The sequence below is a fragment of the Staurois parvus genome, unplaced genomic scaffold (genome assembly GCF_062004578.1).
Source record: "Staurois parvus isolate SC_StPar_1 unplaced genomic scaffold, SC_StPar_1.0 ptg001255l, whole genome shotgun sequence".
NCBI classification, from domain to species: Eukaryota; Metazoa; Chordata; class Amphibia; order Anura; family Ranidae; genus Staurois; species Staurois parvus.
Window position 1 is genome coordinate 1066692 of NW_028319051.1, and position 13132 is coordinate 1079823.

The 13132-nt window shown below is 46.3% G+C and overlaps 1 protein-coding gene across 1 annotated transcript; it reads right to left on the reverse strand.

Annotated features, from left to right (window-relative positions):
• Positions 1–8674: 8674 nt before the first annotated feature.
• On the reverse strand, positions 8675–12697 carry LOC149437779 (uncharacterized). Its single transcript, XM_089660641.1, has 2 exons — positions 11547–12697; positions 8675–10307 (listed from the first exon to the last, which is right to left on the reverse strand). Exons 1-2 carry the CDS (start codon positions 12546–12548, stop codon positions 10146–10148), a joined length of 1164 nt encoding a protein of 387 aa, XP_089516767.1. The 5' UTR covers positions 12549–12697; the 3' UTR covers positions 8675–10145.
• Positions 12698–13132: the final 435 nt, after the last annotated feature.

The following is a 13132-nucleotide window of genomic DNA, read 5'->3' on the forward strand; positions in this document are numbered from 1 at the left end:
TTATGGGGCCCCCTACTGACCCTGGGCCCTCGGGCAGTGACCAAGTGCTCGAATGGTCAGTCCGCCCCTGGGTAGGAAGAATCAGCTGGTCCCTGCTATGTATGGTCAAGCCTGCATTTTTCTGTTCACTGCATTTTACATGCCAGTCTTCCCTGGAAAGAAGATGTACTCGCTGCAAACCACACCAAACATGCAGTAAAAAGATATTTTAAAAATCCACAGTGTAATAAGGGCTCATTCACATGAGCGGCCAGGATGTGGAAAAACCAGGCAGTTGAGCCGTGGTTTTACCACCCTCTGAACAAGAGCAATGTAGCTGCTCAGGGCTACACATGATAATTAAAGTTGTTGTAAACCCTTACAGGACCGTGGATAAGGGAGTACCACCAGTCCCCCTGTGCGGGGCCCAGGCCAGCAGGGGGGCCCAGGCAGCTGGGTGAATTGGATGTGGGCAGGGAGGGTGATCGGAATGGCTGGAGGGGCAAATACTGGAACTGATCTCCTGTATGGCTCTCCCTGCAGCAGCTGAAATCTGGCTTCTTCTCCTCTCCCTTCTGCTTGCTTTCAGTTGCTGCATGCCATACAGGGGATCAGTTCCAGTTATTGCCCCCTCACTGCACCCATCACCCTCCCTGTGCACTATACTTTTCACCCTGCCAGTTTCCCGTTTGTGCCCCCACCCTTGCAGTGCTGCTGACTTCCCTCCTCTCCTTCCCACCAGCAGCTGCAAGCACATAATAGGATCCTTCAGGATGGAGAGTGGGGTAAGGGTCCGGTAAATAAGTCACATTTACCAGGCCCTTCCTTTCCTGAATGAACACAATGACTGATTGGTACCGATCACTCACTGTGTTCATTCATAAATAAAGCATCGTAAACCGTTTTTCTTGGGGTGGAGGGCCCTGTCAAGAGAGAAGTCACAAGACTGCTATATACTGCTGATGAGAAAAGGTATTTAGCAGTTTATATTTACTGTGTGTGAGACCAGATATATTGAATGCAGGGTCCAGGGAGACCAGATGTAGTGAATGCAGGTTCTGGGGAGACCAGATATAGTGAATGCAGGTTTCTGGGAGACCAGATACAGTATAGTGAATGCAGGGTCCCGGGAGACCAGATATAGTGAATGCAGGGTCCGGGGAGACCAGATATAGTGAATGCAGGGTCCGAGGAGACCAGATATAGTGAATGCAGGGTCCGGGGAGACCGGATATAGTGAATGCAGGGTCCGGGGAGACCTGATATAGTGAATGCAGGGTCCGGGGAGACCGGATATAGTGAATGCAGGGTCCGGGGAGACCGGATATAGTGAATGCAGGGTCCGGGGAGACCGGATATAGTGGATGCGGGGTCCGGGGAGACCGGATATAGTGAATGCAGGGTCCGGGGAGACCAGATACAGTATAGTGAATGCAAGGTCTGGGGAGACCAGATATAGTGAACGCAGGGTCCGGGGAGAGCGGATATAGTGAATGCAGGGTCCGGGGAGAGCGGATATAGTGAATGCAGGGTCCGGGGAGAGCGGATATAGTGAATGCTGGGTCTGGGGAGAGCAGATATAGTGAATGCAGGGTCCGTGGAGAGCGGATATAGTGAATGCAGGGTCCGTGGAGACCTGATATAGTGAATGCAGGGTCCGGGGAGACCGGATATAGTGAATGCAGGGTCCGGGGAGACCAGATATAGTGAATGCAGGGTCCGGGGAGACCAGATATAGTGAATGCAGGGTCCTGGGAGACCAGCTATAGTGAATGCAGGGTCCGGGGAGACCAGCTATCGTGAACGCAGGGTCCGGGGAGACCGGATATAGTGAATGCAGGGTCCGGAGAGACCGGATATAGTGGATGCGGGGTCCGGGGAGACCGGATATAGTGAATGCAGGGTCCGGGGAGACCAGATACAGTATAGTGAATGCAGGGTCCGGGGAGACCAGATATAGTGAATGCAGGGTCCGGGGAGACCAGATACAGTATAGTGAATGCAGGGTCTGGGGATACCAGATATAGTGAATGCAGGGTCCGGGGAGAGCGGATATAGTGAATGCAGGGTCCGGGGAGAGCGGATATAGTGAATGCAGGGTCTGGGGAGAGCAGATATAGTGAATGCAGGGTCCGTGGAGAGCGGATATAGTGAATGCAGGGTCCGGGGAGAGCGGATATAGTAAATGCAGGGTCCGGGGAGACCAGATATAGTGAATGCAGGGTCCGGGGAGACCAGATACAGTATAGTGAATGCAGGGTCTGGGGATACCAGATATAGTGAATGCAGGGTCCGGGGAGAGCGGATATAGTGAATGCAGGGTCCGGGGAGAGCGGATATAGTGAATGCAGGGTCCGGGGAGAGCGGATATAGTGAATGCAGGGTCTGGGGAGAGCAGATATAGTGAATGCAGGGTCCGGGGAGAGCGGATATAGTAAATGCAGGGTCCGGGGTTTAGGAAAACTTTAAAAATAAAAATACATTTTCATTTTTTTCGGGCAGTGCCGAATGGTCAGTCTGCCCCTGGTTCACAGTGTACAGAGTTGATTCAAGCGGATCTGTACCATGTGATTGCTGTGATGACCTATCAGAGCAATCACAGATATAAAAAGTGTGGTGTTTACATCTGATAGCCCCTTCCTTTTACAACAGTTGAAGGAGGAACTAATGAATAAGAGGAACGTTCATTAGTTTCAGATCAGTGACTGCAGCAGATTCGGGGTAGGGAGGGGTTTGAAATAAATGGATCATTTTTTTAACCCTTTCATCTCCTCCTCATCTTCTCTGCTTCTGATCTGCATCCAGTCCCCATGAGAAATGTATATTAACCCCTTCACCTCCGTTATCCTCCACATCAACCTCTTCACCTCCGTTATCCTCCACATCAACCTCTTCACCTCCGTTATCCTCCACATCAACCTCTTCACCTCCGTTATCCTCCACATCAACCCCTTCACCTCCGTTATCCTGCACATTAACCCCTTCATCTCCATTACCCTGCACATTAACCCTTTCACCTCCGTTATCTTCCACATCAACCCCTTCACCTCCGTTATCCTGCACATTAACCCCTTCATCTCCGTTATCCTCCACATCAACCCCTTCACCTCCGTTATCCTGCACATCAACCCCTTCACCTCCGTTATCCTGCACATCAACCCCTTCAGCTCCGTTATCCTGCACATTAACCCCTTCATCTCCGTTATCCTCCACATCAACCCCTTCACCTCCGTTATCCTGCACATCAACCCCTTCAGCTCCGTTATCCTGCACATCAACCCCTTCAGCTCCGTTATCCTGCTCATTAACCCCTTCATCTCCGTTATCCTCCACATTAACCCGTACATCTCCACTTTCCTACTGAATGTGACCTGTAGATTAACCCCTTCACCTTCTCCTCCCTCTGTGCATGACCTGTGCTTTTAATGTATTCAGTGCACCATTACCAAGCTCCATGTTTTAACCCCCTCAATACCAGGAAATGTTTCCTCATTTCCAAACGATTTATAGCAAAAAATTAGATCACCCTGGGGTGTCTACTTTCCAAACAAGATGCCATTTTAGGGGTGCTCCTACTGTTCTGGCATTTTTAAATTATATTTTATAACCGGAAATTAAAGAAACTTTTTTTTCCAACATGTTTTTTTCCTTTTTAGAAAAGAAAAAATAAAATAAAACAAACAAACAAAACACTAAAAATAAAGCTCTAGTAGTTCCAAGAAAATGATCTAAAATAGTCTGTAGTTGTCAAACTATTGCAGCACTTAAAACTGAAAAATGGCCTGGTAATAAAGGGTCATTAGAGTCTAGCACTCAAATTGTTAATGACTGTTGAGCTGTATTATAGTCGAACAAAAAACATTTTTTTCAGTTAATTTTGGAGTAAATGAATGTCAGATTTTTTATTTCCATGGAACAAAATTTTAAATTGAAGCACCACACCACTGCTAGAATAGAAGGTCCAGATACGACTTTATTCCAACACATTTCCAGGGTCCACCGGCCCCCTTCATCAGGGCTTGAGATGGAAAACAATGTGACTAGAAATGAACTTGACCTTTAATATTATTATTTCTCCCAGTGTGATTTTGCCATCTGTGTCCCATTAGGGAGATTTCCCATCACTTCCTGTCCCATAGCCAAAACAGGAAGTCCCTCCACAATGAGCAGATGCCTAGTTGTCCCCATTGCTCCCATTCTGCTCTATTCCTGTTCTGGTGACAACCTGATATTTGGGATTTTCTTTGACTTTCAGTCCTAACTGTCAACAGGACAAATAGAGAGGATGTCTCTAAAGGGGACACAGACAGCAATAAAAACTTGACAGGGGTTCTAATCCCTCACCACTCTATCCAAAGCTAAAAAAAAGTTTTGCCTTTAGTTATACTTTAAATTGTTTACACTCACCAAACTTTTTATACAGAATGAGTTACAGCATAGACATCATCTAGGCAGAGGAATGGAACCTGGCCCTAGTGGCGTCATCACCCCTCCAGTGTCTATGCAACTTAAACAATATCCCAAGTCTAGGGATTTAGCAAAGGATATACACTCACTGGCCACTTTATTAGGTCCACCTTGCTAGTACCGTGTTGCATCTCCTTTTGCCTTTAGAACTAGGGGCGTATTTACCACAAGGCAAACAAGGCACTTGCCTAGGGTGGCATTTTTTAGAGGGGCAGCACCTCCCCCCAGAAGAAGGAATGAAAGAAGGCACCATGGGAACCAGGTGGGATCCAAGAGAGGCTGCGGGCTGCTTCATAGTGTATGTAGAGCCTGACTCTTGTTCCCGGGAATGTCCGGAGCAGTGAAGTTGCGTGACTCTATTGCCGGGGGGGGGGGGGGCAGGGTTGTTGTTGATCAATGTCAGGATCTCTCCATAGGAAGGGGGAGGGGGGGTTGTGTTGGTCGGTGTCCGTGGGGGCAGACGATTTTCATGTTGCCTAGGGCAGCACAAAACCTAAATACACCACTGTTCAGAACGGCCTTCATTCTTCATGGCACAGATTTAACAAGGTGTTGGAAACATTCCTCAAAGTCTTTGCTCCATATTGACTTGAGTTACTGTTGCCTTTCTATCATCTTGAACGAGTCTGCCCATTCATTCTCCTCTGACATCAACAAGGCATTTTTGTCCACACAGCTGCCACTCACTGGATATTTTCTCTTTTTCAGACCATTCTCTGTAAACCCTAGAGATGGTTGTGTGAAAATCCCAGATGATCAGTTTTTGAAATACTGTTTTTGAAATACTCAGACCAGCCCGTCTGGCACCAACAACCATGCCACATTCAAAGGCACTTAAATCCCCTTTCTTCCCCATTCTGATGCTCAGTTTGAACTTCAGGAAATCATCTTCACCACATCTAGTTGCCTAAATGCATTGAGCTGCTGCCATGTGATTGGCTGATTAGCAGTTTGTGTTACCAAGCAATTGAACAGGTGGACCTAATATAGTGGCCGGTGAGTGTATCTCTGCCTGGAGTTCAGACGTTGCCAGTCCCTCTAAATGATGCCGCTCCCTAATCCTGGTTAGATAATCATGAACTGTATAATGAGTGGAGGAGCCCAGCCTGCCCATCAACAAGGGACCTTCTTCTTCTCCATCCTCGCCAAGGCTTAAAATAGCCCCAAATCGTGCCTCCATCCTCTGAGATCTGGCCCCGAGCCAGGCCGGGATTTCAGCTCACACGTTCTGCTTGGAGAGAAATGAATGAAATCTTCTCTAATTGTACTTAATGAGCCAGGAAGATTCCTGCCAATCCGACACAAAGAGAGCACATCAAAGCAGACACAAAACAAAATGCTGCATTAGTGCTAATGGACTCTTCAAAGTGCAGTCGGGGCTTTCCTACATTCAATAAAAGTCGAGGATACAATAGGAAAATGGACGAGACACCGGCCTCTCATTATTCCGGGACAGACCTCAAGTGGCCTGCATGGAAAGACATTTTCCTATATGGCAGTAAAAGGAGTTTTGGGTGACCTGCTGATTGCACAGCTGTAGGGATGAATCAGTAGTGACCCCCTAATGGTCCCAACACTTTACCATAGGTGCCCTTCATAATGTCACCGGTAAATGGCTTTATTATAGTTATATATTGTATTGAAGTGCATTGGGCTATTATTGTTTTGTAGTAGGCTGACATTTAGTGGAGGTTTTCAGCCGTTGCAATTTGTTAACTATGATATGAGTGCTAATTTGTTCGGTCCTAGCTTGACCCTCCCCATTTCTTCCATGTTCCCTCAGTCAGTGTTTGTACTTTGCAGAGACAGAGCTTAGAAAGGTCATTGTCTTCTTACACTTTAAAAGACTGGAAATACATCCTCTGTACTGCAATTAGCTGACGTATAATTGCATTGGATTCAACTTCTGTGTGTTATTGAGCCTGAGTCCACATCTATGCGTTGCGGTATATCGCATGTGATTCGCACAGGAACTGCACCACATTCCACATCACATGCAATTTGTGTGCAGTGTGATTGGAGCCATACATTTTGTATGGCTCTAATCTCCCCGCACCCACATCAAAAACAAGCAGGACCCTTTTTTGGGTCCGTACTAGAATCGGATCGCATGGGTATTCACACCTATGCGATCCAATTCTGCACATCGCACCACGTTTTGCAGACTGCTTTCGGGGTGTTAACTTAACATACACAACCGCAGCGGTTTGCATGAACGGAGTTCCGCATCAGTGTGAACCAGGGCTAAAGAGTTAAGCTGCCTGTGGATGGTACCACGTCAGCAGTTGACCATACCATCTAAGAAAGTATGTAAATGCATAAAGGGGCATTTGAAACAGAAACAAAAGTTATACTTGCCCCCTAAATTACGACAATACATCATCAGTAGGGTCTAAACTCAGCTCACGTTCCCTTATTATTACCTTTGGGGGTGTAGCACCCTCCTAGATCGCTAGGGGGAATTAGTGTTCACTTGTTAGTCAGAGGCCAAGTAGCAGCCTGTGGTGATAGTTAGAGGGAGGATCATTTTTGGTCAAAGCTGAGAGGTTCTGCAGGCCAATTCCTTGATAATTCCCCCTGCTCTACAGATCTTGGAGAAGATCCTAGAAGCAGTGGGCAGGGGTGAGGAGGATCTGGCCTGCACATTGGACAACCTTGGCCAATCCTACGAGGCTAGGCATGGGGCCTTCAAATGTGAGAGAGCCTGCTCAGCAGGAGGAGAGTTCAGGTGGAAGAAGGAGAGGAAGTGAGAGGCTGGAGGGCAGGAGCCTGGGAGGGGGCCCAGATGGGAAGGGGCTCACTTACAGACAGAGGAGCTGGAAGAGAGGAAAGCTTAGGACCTCATTGGCCCCCAGAGTGAGGACCATCTGTGTAGCAGGGAAGGAGTGGCCTAGCAGAGGGCCTGACCATTTGGAAACTCGGGCACTGCTCGAGGGCCCGGGGTCAGTAGAGGGCCCCATGAGATGCCCCTGGTACCTTTTTCATAGGCTTTTTCAGTTTGGGCAAGGACACAGGGGCCCCATGATCCCCTATTGCCCGGGGGCCCCATGAGTTGTCAGTCCGCCCCTGCCCCTATCCCTAAACACTTACCTGGCTTCTGTTGCTGCTCCAGCTCTGTCTCATCTGCAGCACCGCTCCCCTTACTGCAGGGGTGTCCAAACTATGGCCCTCTAGGTGTTGAGGAACTGCAAGTCCCATGAGGCCCTGCAAGACTCTGACATCCACAGGCAAGATACCCAGAGGCATGATGGGGCCCCATGAGTTGTCAGTCCTCCCCTGCTCCAATTACAGACTCACTCAGCACATGGACACAGACAAACAAACTGCTATTTCTTCAGAATAATAAAAGGTAGGAACCAACAAAGTGTGTGGGCAGCACAGTGACTTAATGGTTAGCTCTTCCACCTGGCAGTACTCAGGTCGCTGGTTTGAATCCCAACCATGGCACCACCTGCCTGGAGTTGCATGTTCTCCCTGTGCCTGCATGGGTTTCCTCCAGGTTCTCGGGTTTCCTCACACACTCCAAAGACATTCTGGGAGGTTAATTGGCTTCTGTCTAAATTGGCCCTAGTATGTGTATGTATGAATGTGAGTTAGGGACCTTAGATTGTACGCCCCTTGAGGGTTAGGGACTGATGTGAATGTACAATATATATGTAAAGTGCTACATAAATTGATGGCGCTATAGAAGTACCTGTATTAAATTAACAATCCTTGCAATTTACATTGACCACCCAGAGGGGAATGTGTTTTCTCAACAAAAGTGGAGTCACTCTTTAACCAGCTATAGACACTGAGTGTGCTACACATGTCCTAAAAAAATGTCATTGAAACACTGGGCATGTTGCCCAGGGAGTTGCTGTGTAAGTGTAAGTACGGCAACTATAACAACTGCTGGTGTCACTTATTTGTAGATCAAGGCAATGAGCTAACCTGCATATGATGTCAGCTAAAGCAACCTGACTAGTAAAATTAAAAAAAAAAAAAAAAAGTTGCATTTTTTTTATTTTAAAGAAAATGTATTCATATTTAACCCTGTATTAACCCTTAGTTTACCCTGAACAGCCCTCATTTGTCTATTCTTCTCCTTCTCCCTGTTAGCTATTGTTTCCCTGCTGATTTTCTTTTATTTCATTTGTTAATTACTTTTTAATCATTGATATTTACACTTTTGTTGTTTTTTATTCATTTTGTTGATTTTTAGTGTTGCATCCAAAAAAGGGCAAAATTGAAAAACAAAACTTTATTGGTAATCTTGTAAATTAATTTGCCATGCTTGTTTGTGGCAGAATCATAATTTTAGTTTCATTTTATATAAGGCAAATTATAGAATAACATATATACTTTTATCTACAATAAAAAAAACTTTAAATTAACACTGATCAAAGTTAAAAAAAACGCTATTGGTGGCATAAAAAATAAAATCATTTTGCAAGACATCACAAATAGACAGATAATGCATTACTTTATTATCTTAAAGTGCTACTAAACCCCGGACCCTGCATTCACTATATCCGGTCTCCCCGGACCCTGCATTCACTAGATCCGGTCTCCCCGGACCCTGCATTCACTAGATCCGGTCTCCCAGGACCCTGCATTCACTAGATCCGGTCTCCCCGCACCCTGCATTCACTAGATCCGGTCTCCCCGCACCCTGCATTCACTAGATCCGGTCTCCCCGCACCCCGCATTCACTAGATCCGGTCTCCCCGCACCCCGCATTCACTAGATCCGGTCTCCCCGGACCCCGCATTCACTAGATCTGGTCTCCCCGGACCCCGCATTCACTAGATCTGGTCTCCCTGGACCCCGCATTCACTAGATCTGGTCTCCCAGGACCCTGCATTCACTATATCTGGTCTCCCCGGACCCCGCATTCACTATATCTGGTCTCCCCGGACCCTGCATTCACTATATCTGGTCTCCCCGGACCCCGCATTCACTATATCTGGTCTCCCCGGACCCCGCATTCACTATATCTGGTCTCCCCGGACCCCGCATTCACTATATCTGGTCTCCCCGGACCCTGCATTCACTATATTTGGTCTCCCACAGTACACACAACATGGAAATGCAATTATTTTAGTGAATATCAACTGCTAAATACTTTTTCTCATCACCAATTAGAGCAGTCTTGTGACTTCTATCAGTGTCTGGCTGAGCACTGGTTAAAGCTTTCAGGAGGAGTTTTAATTTTCTTCTGATTGTCCTATGAGGCTGCACGGCCCCTGACCCTTTGTCTGGACAATGCTGATTGGCCCTGTGCTGATCACATGCTTCCTCCCAATGTAAACAAAAAAACTCTCTAGCCATACATACTAAAATAGGCATGTGCAGAGTGATTCCCAGCGCTCTACACTATCAGCAGATGGATCGGGGACAGTAGAGGAATGGAAGGATCAGAGAAGACAGGATCAAACGGCCTCTTTACAGAATGCAGAGGATTAACCCCTTAGGTTCCACAGTGAGTATAACAAGCATGCTTTACTGCATCTACAGACTGATTTTACTGTTGTGGGTTTAGTAACACTTTAAGTAATAACGAAAGTATTGCTGAATAAACAGGCTCATAGCATATATGCATAGGTGTAAAAAAAAAAAAAAAATTGTAAACCTGTTCTGGTCCATAGCGGGTGTGCAGGTGACAGCTGAAGTGGTTAAATGGAATGAGATTCGGTCATACCAATTGCATGAACTCATCAGTGGGTGGAGAAAACATCAGAGGAATATGTTGAACTGTTGATGGAGCTATTATCCCATTCCACATCGCTCGCTGTTCCCAGTGACTCCTGGGATGGCTCCTTGAGGAACTCCTTATGGGTGTTCAATGGGCTTTCAGGTTCTGCACAACGTTCGCGGACCTGGGGGCAACAATAGACCAATCTGAGTTACTGTAGTAGCTTACAACCTTAAGGATGCACTGTCACTTTGCACATGTAAGGTATAGATGTAGTGTCTCTGCAAAGGACATCCCTTGATCCTCGTATAATTATCTTGCCTGCACTCCCTCACTGCGCTTTCCTCCTTTGTACCTGGCACTGAGAGTGGGTGACCTGGGAGAGCAGTGATTTCACCTCCTAGATCAGGGGTGTCAAAATGGTAGCCCTCCAGCTGCTGCAAAACTACAAGTCCCATCAGACCTCTGCCTTTGGGAGTCATGCTTGTAACTGTCAATCTTGCAATGCCTCATGGGACTTGTAGTTTGGCAACAACTGGAGGGCCACCAGTTTGTCACCTGTGCCCTAGATCATGTGGCAGCACTCAAGCCTAGTAATTAGCTGCTATGCCTGGGCACCATCATAGGGGAGCAGGTCACATGCTACCCCATACCTAGACGTGTTGGCTATTCTCAAGGAGTAAGGAGCAGTGGGGGAGCACAGGTAGGGTGAATATAAAGGGGTTGGGCAATGCCATTTACAGAGACACTGTCATAGCACAGGACGTCCCCACAGTCTGAACACTGGGTGAGGGGAGAGTGGGGAAGTGGATCCTTCTACCTGCAGCAGAATGATTACATCATTTTAGTCTATGCAAAGTGACTGGATTGGAGCTCAAGGACAGCTTTTTAATGATAAATTAGAGCTTTTGGGAAAAAATTGTATTGTTGCTATATATTGTGACATGTCAGTAAAGCAAGTTACCACTTCAAAGACCCTTAGTGATTCAGACCTTTTCTATAAAGAAAGGGTAATAAAGGCTCATCAACAGCAGACCTTTCCAAACATGCTGGAAAATATCCTTAATGCTGGAGTACCATGTCTCTTTGTGCCTAAACAGGTTGCATCTCTCACACATACTGGACCATGCATTGCTAACATCAGCCTTTCTCAACCTTTTACCCAAGAGGAACCCTTGAAATAATTTTAAGGTCTTGGGAAAACCAGAGTGCCTTTCTTGGAGACAGATAAAAAGACTGTTGGTGTCATGCAGCTGGCTCTGCCAAGTGGTGTTGGCCACACAGCTATGCAGGCACCGTCAGGTATAGATAAGTCAGCCAGAGCTCAGGGAACCCCTAGCAAATTCTTGAGGAACCCTAGGTATGCACAGAACCGTGATTGAAAATGGTTGGCTAAGATAATGAACAGGCTGATATAACTTACTGCATTTATTTGTCGAATGAGTGATGGTCGAACTTCCAGCTCTAGCTGCCAGTCACAGCTTAAGATCTGCTGGTGGAACTTTTCTAAGTCCAGCTGCCTCTGAAGTTTCTCCAGTCTTTTCTTGTTTTCCAGGCTGATAGTGGTTTGTACATCAGATGTTCCCTGTCCATCTTTCTGGATTAACGGCTTCAGTTCATCGATGTCTTGCTGCAGAGTACGAACTTTCTGTTTGGCATCTTTCATTTGGTGCTCTAGAACCTCAGCCCGCCCAGCTCTCCATAAGAGAAACATCATATTCTCCCTTGTGTCCTTCAGATGGGACTGAGCTTTTATGTCAGCTGAGTGTTTAAAGGCCCCAAAAAGTTGTCTGTCCTCTCCTTCTCTGAGATATTCTATGCCCAACGGAGGTTGGGTTTCAGAGGTGGGTGAGGGTTTCTTGGATTGAGTTTCATGGAGCAGTATCCAGTTTTGTGCCAAATTAGCTGTTACTAGACTCTCTTCAAATATATCGGGGATACAATGTAGAAGAGCCATAAAACGTGGAGTTCCATTATAATTTTGTTGTCCCGGACTCCCCGTGCTCAGAAGAAGGGCCCAATTACGACGATGGTGAAAGAGTTGTCGAGCAGTGCCTGAGATGTTTGGAGGAGACAATGGGATAGGTGTTCGTGTGGTCCCATCCTCGTCATTGACATAGAGGTTATCACACAATGGAAAAACAACGTGGTTGTCAAAAGCATCCTTCATTGTCCGCAGGTACTTCACATAGGACAGAAGCCAGGATAAGTACTTATGAAGTTGCACTCCCTGTTCCCCAGTGGTGGAAGAAGATAGGACATACTGCTCTATATGCTTCCAGTTATGAACTTCCACCTTGTGGTCTTCTGATAGCAGAGCCAAAGCCCTCTGCAATGTCTGTAGGTCAAAGTTCATTCGACACTTCTGAACTTGTTCTTCAAAGACCCTAAGTTCTTCCCGTAAGGATGTGTATAACTTATCCATCCTGGAGCCAAATACAAATCTCTATCCTAAGATCATAATTTAGTTCTGCGTATATACATTACACATCTAGAGTTTGTCCAAGCTTAGAAAAGTTCCATCAGTTCTTCAAGGATCTCAGAGTTGAGTTGTCACCAATGTTCTCCAAGCTTTTGCTTTAGTTTGTCTGTTGGCTACCTGTAAATCTTAGCTCTGTGTGGCTCTCTTATTTATACTATTGTCTCTTCCCCTTTGCTGGACTTGTTTTAAAGATTACGCGGAGCTGCTCGGTCTCCCAGCAACTCCAGGCAGGTTTAGACCTGCACCTGCTGATAAGACTAGTATTTCGTTTCTGTCAATTACAGGCGGTCTCCAATGCTGACTAGGATTCCAGTAAATGACTGGAGACATAAATATTTCAAGTAGATTTGTCGCAGGTGGAGACTGATTTTGCTATTTAAATCCCTGCTGACATATTCAGGTATTCAGCAGCTGATAATCAGCCCATCTTACCTAAGCTGATTAGACACTAGTAGAACTTTGTTCAAAAATTTTCTTTTTCAGAATGTTCATTCATTTTTCTATTCACTAGTGGAGTAGTTTTCGAT

Excerpts from the sequence above, each read along its gene's own strand:
- LOC149437779 (XM_089660641.1), bottom strand. The coding sequence starts at position 12,548 with ATGGATAAGTTATACACATCCTTACGGGAAGAACTTAGGGTCTTTGAA. Across the intron at positions 10,308-11,546 it reads TCATTCGACAAATAAATGCA|GTCCGCGAACGTTGTGCAGA; the intron begins GTAAGTTATATC and ends TGTTGCCCCCAG.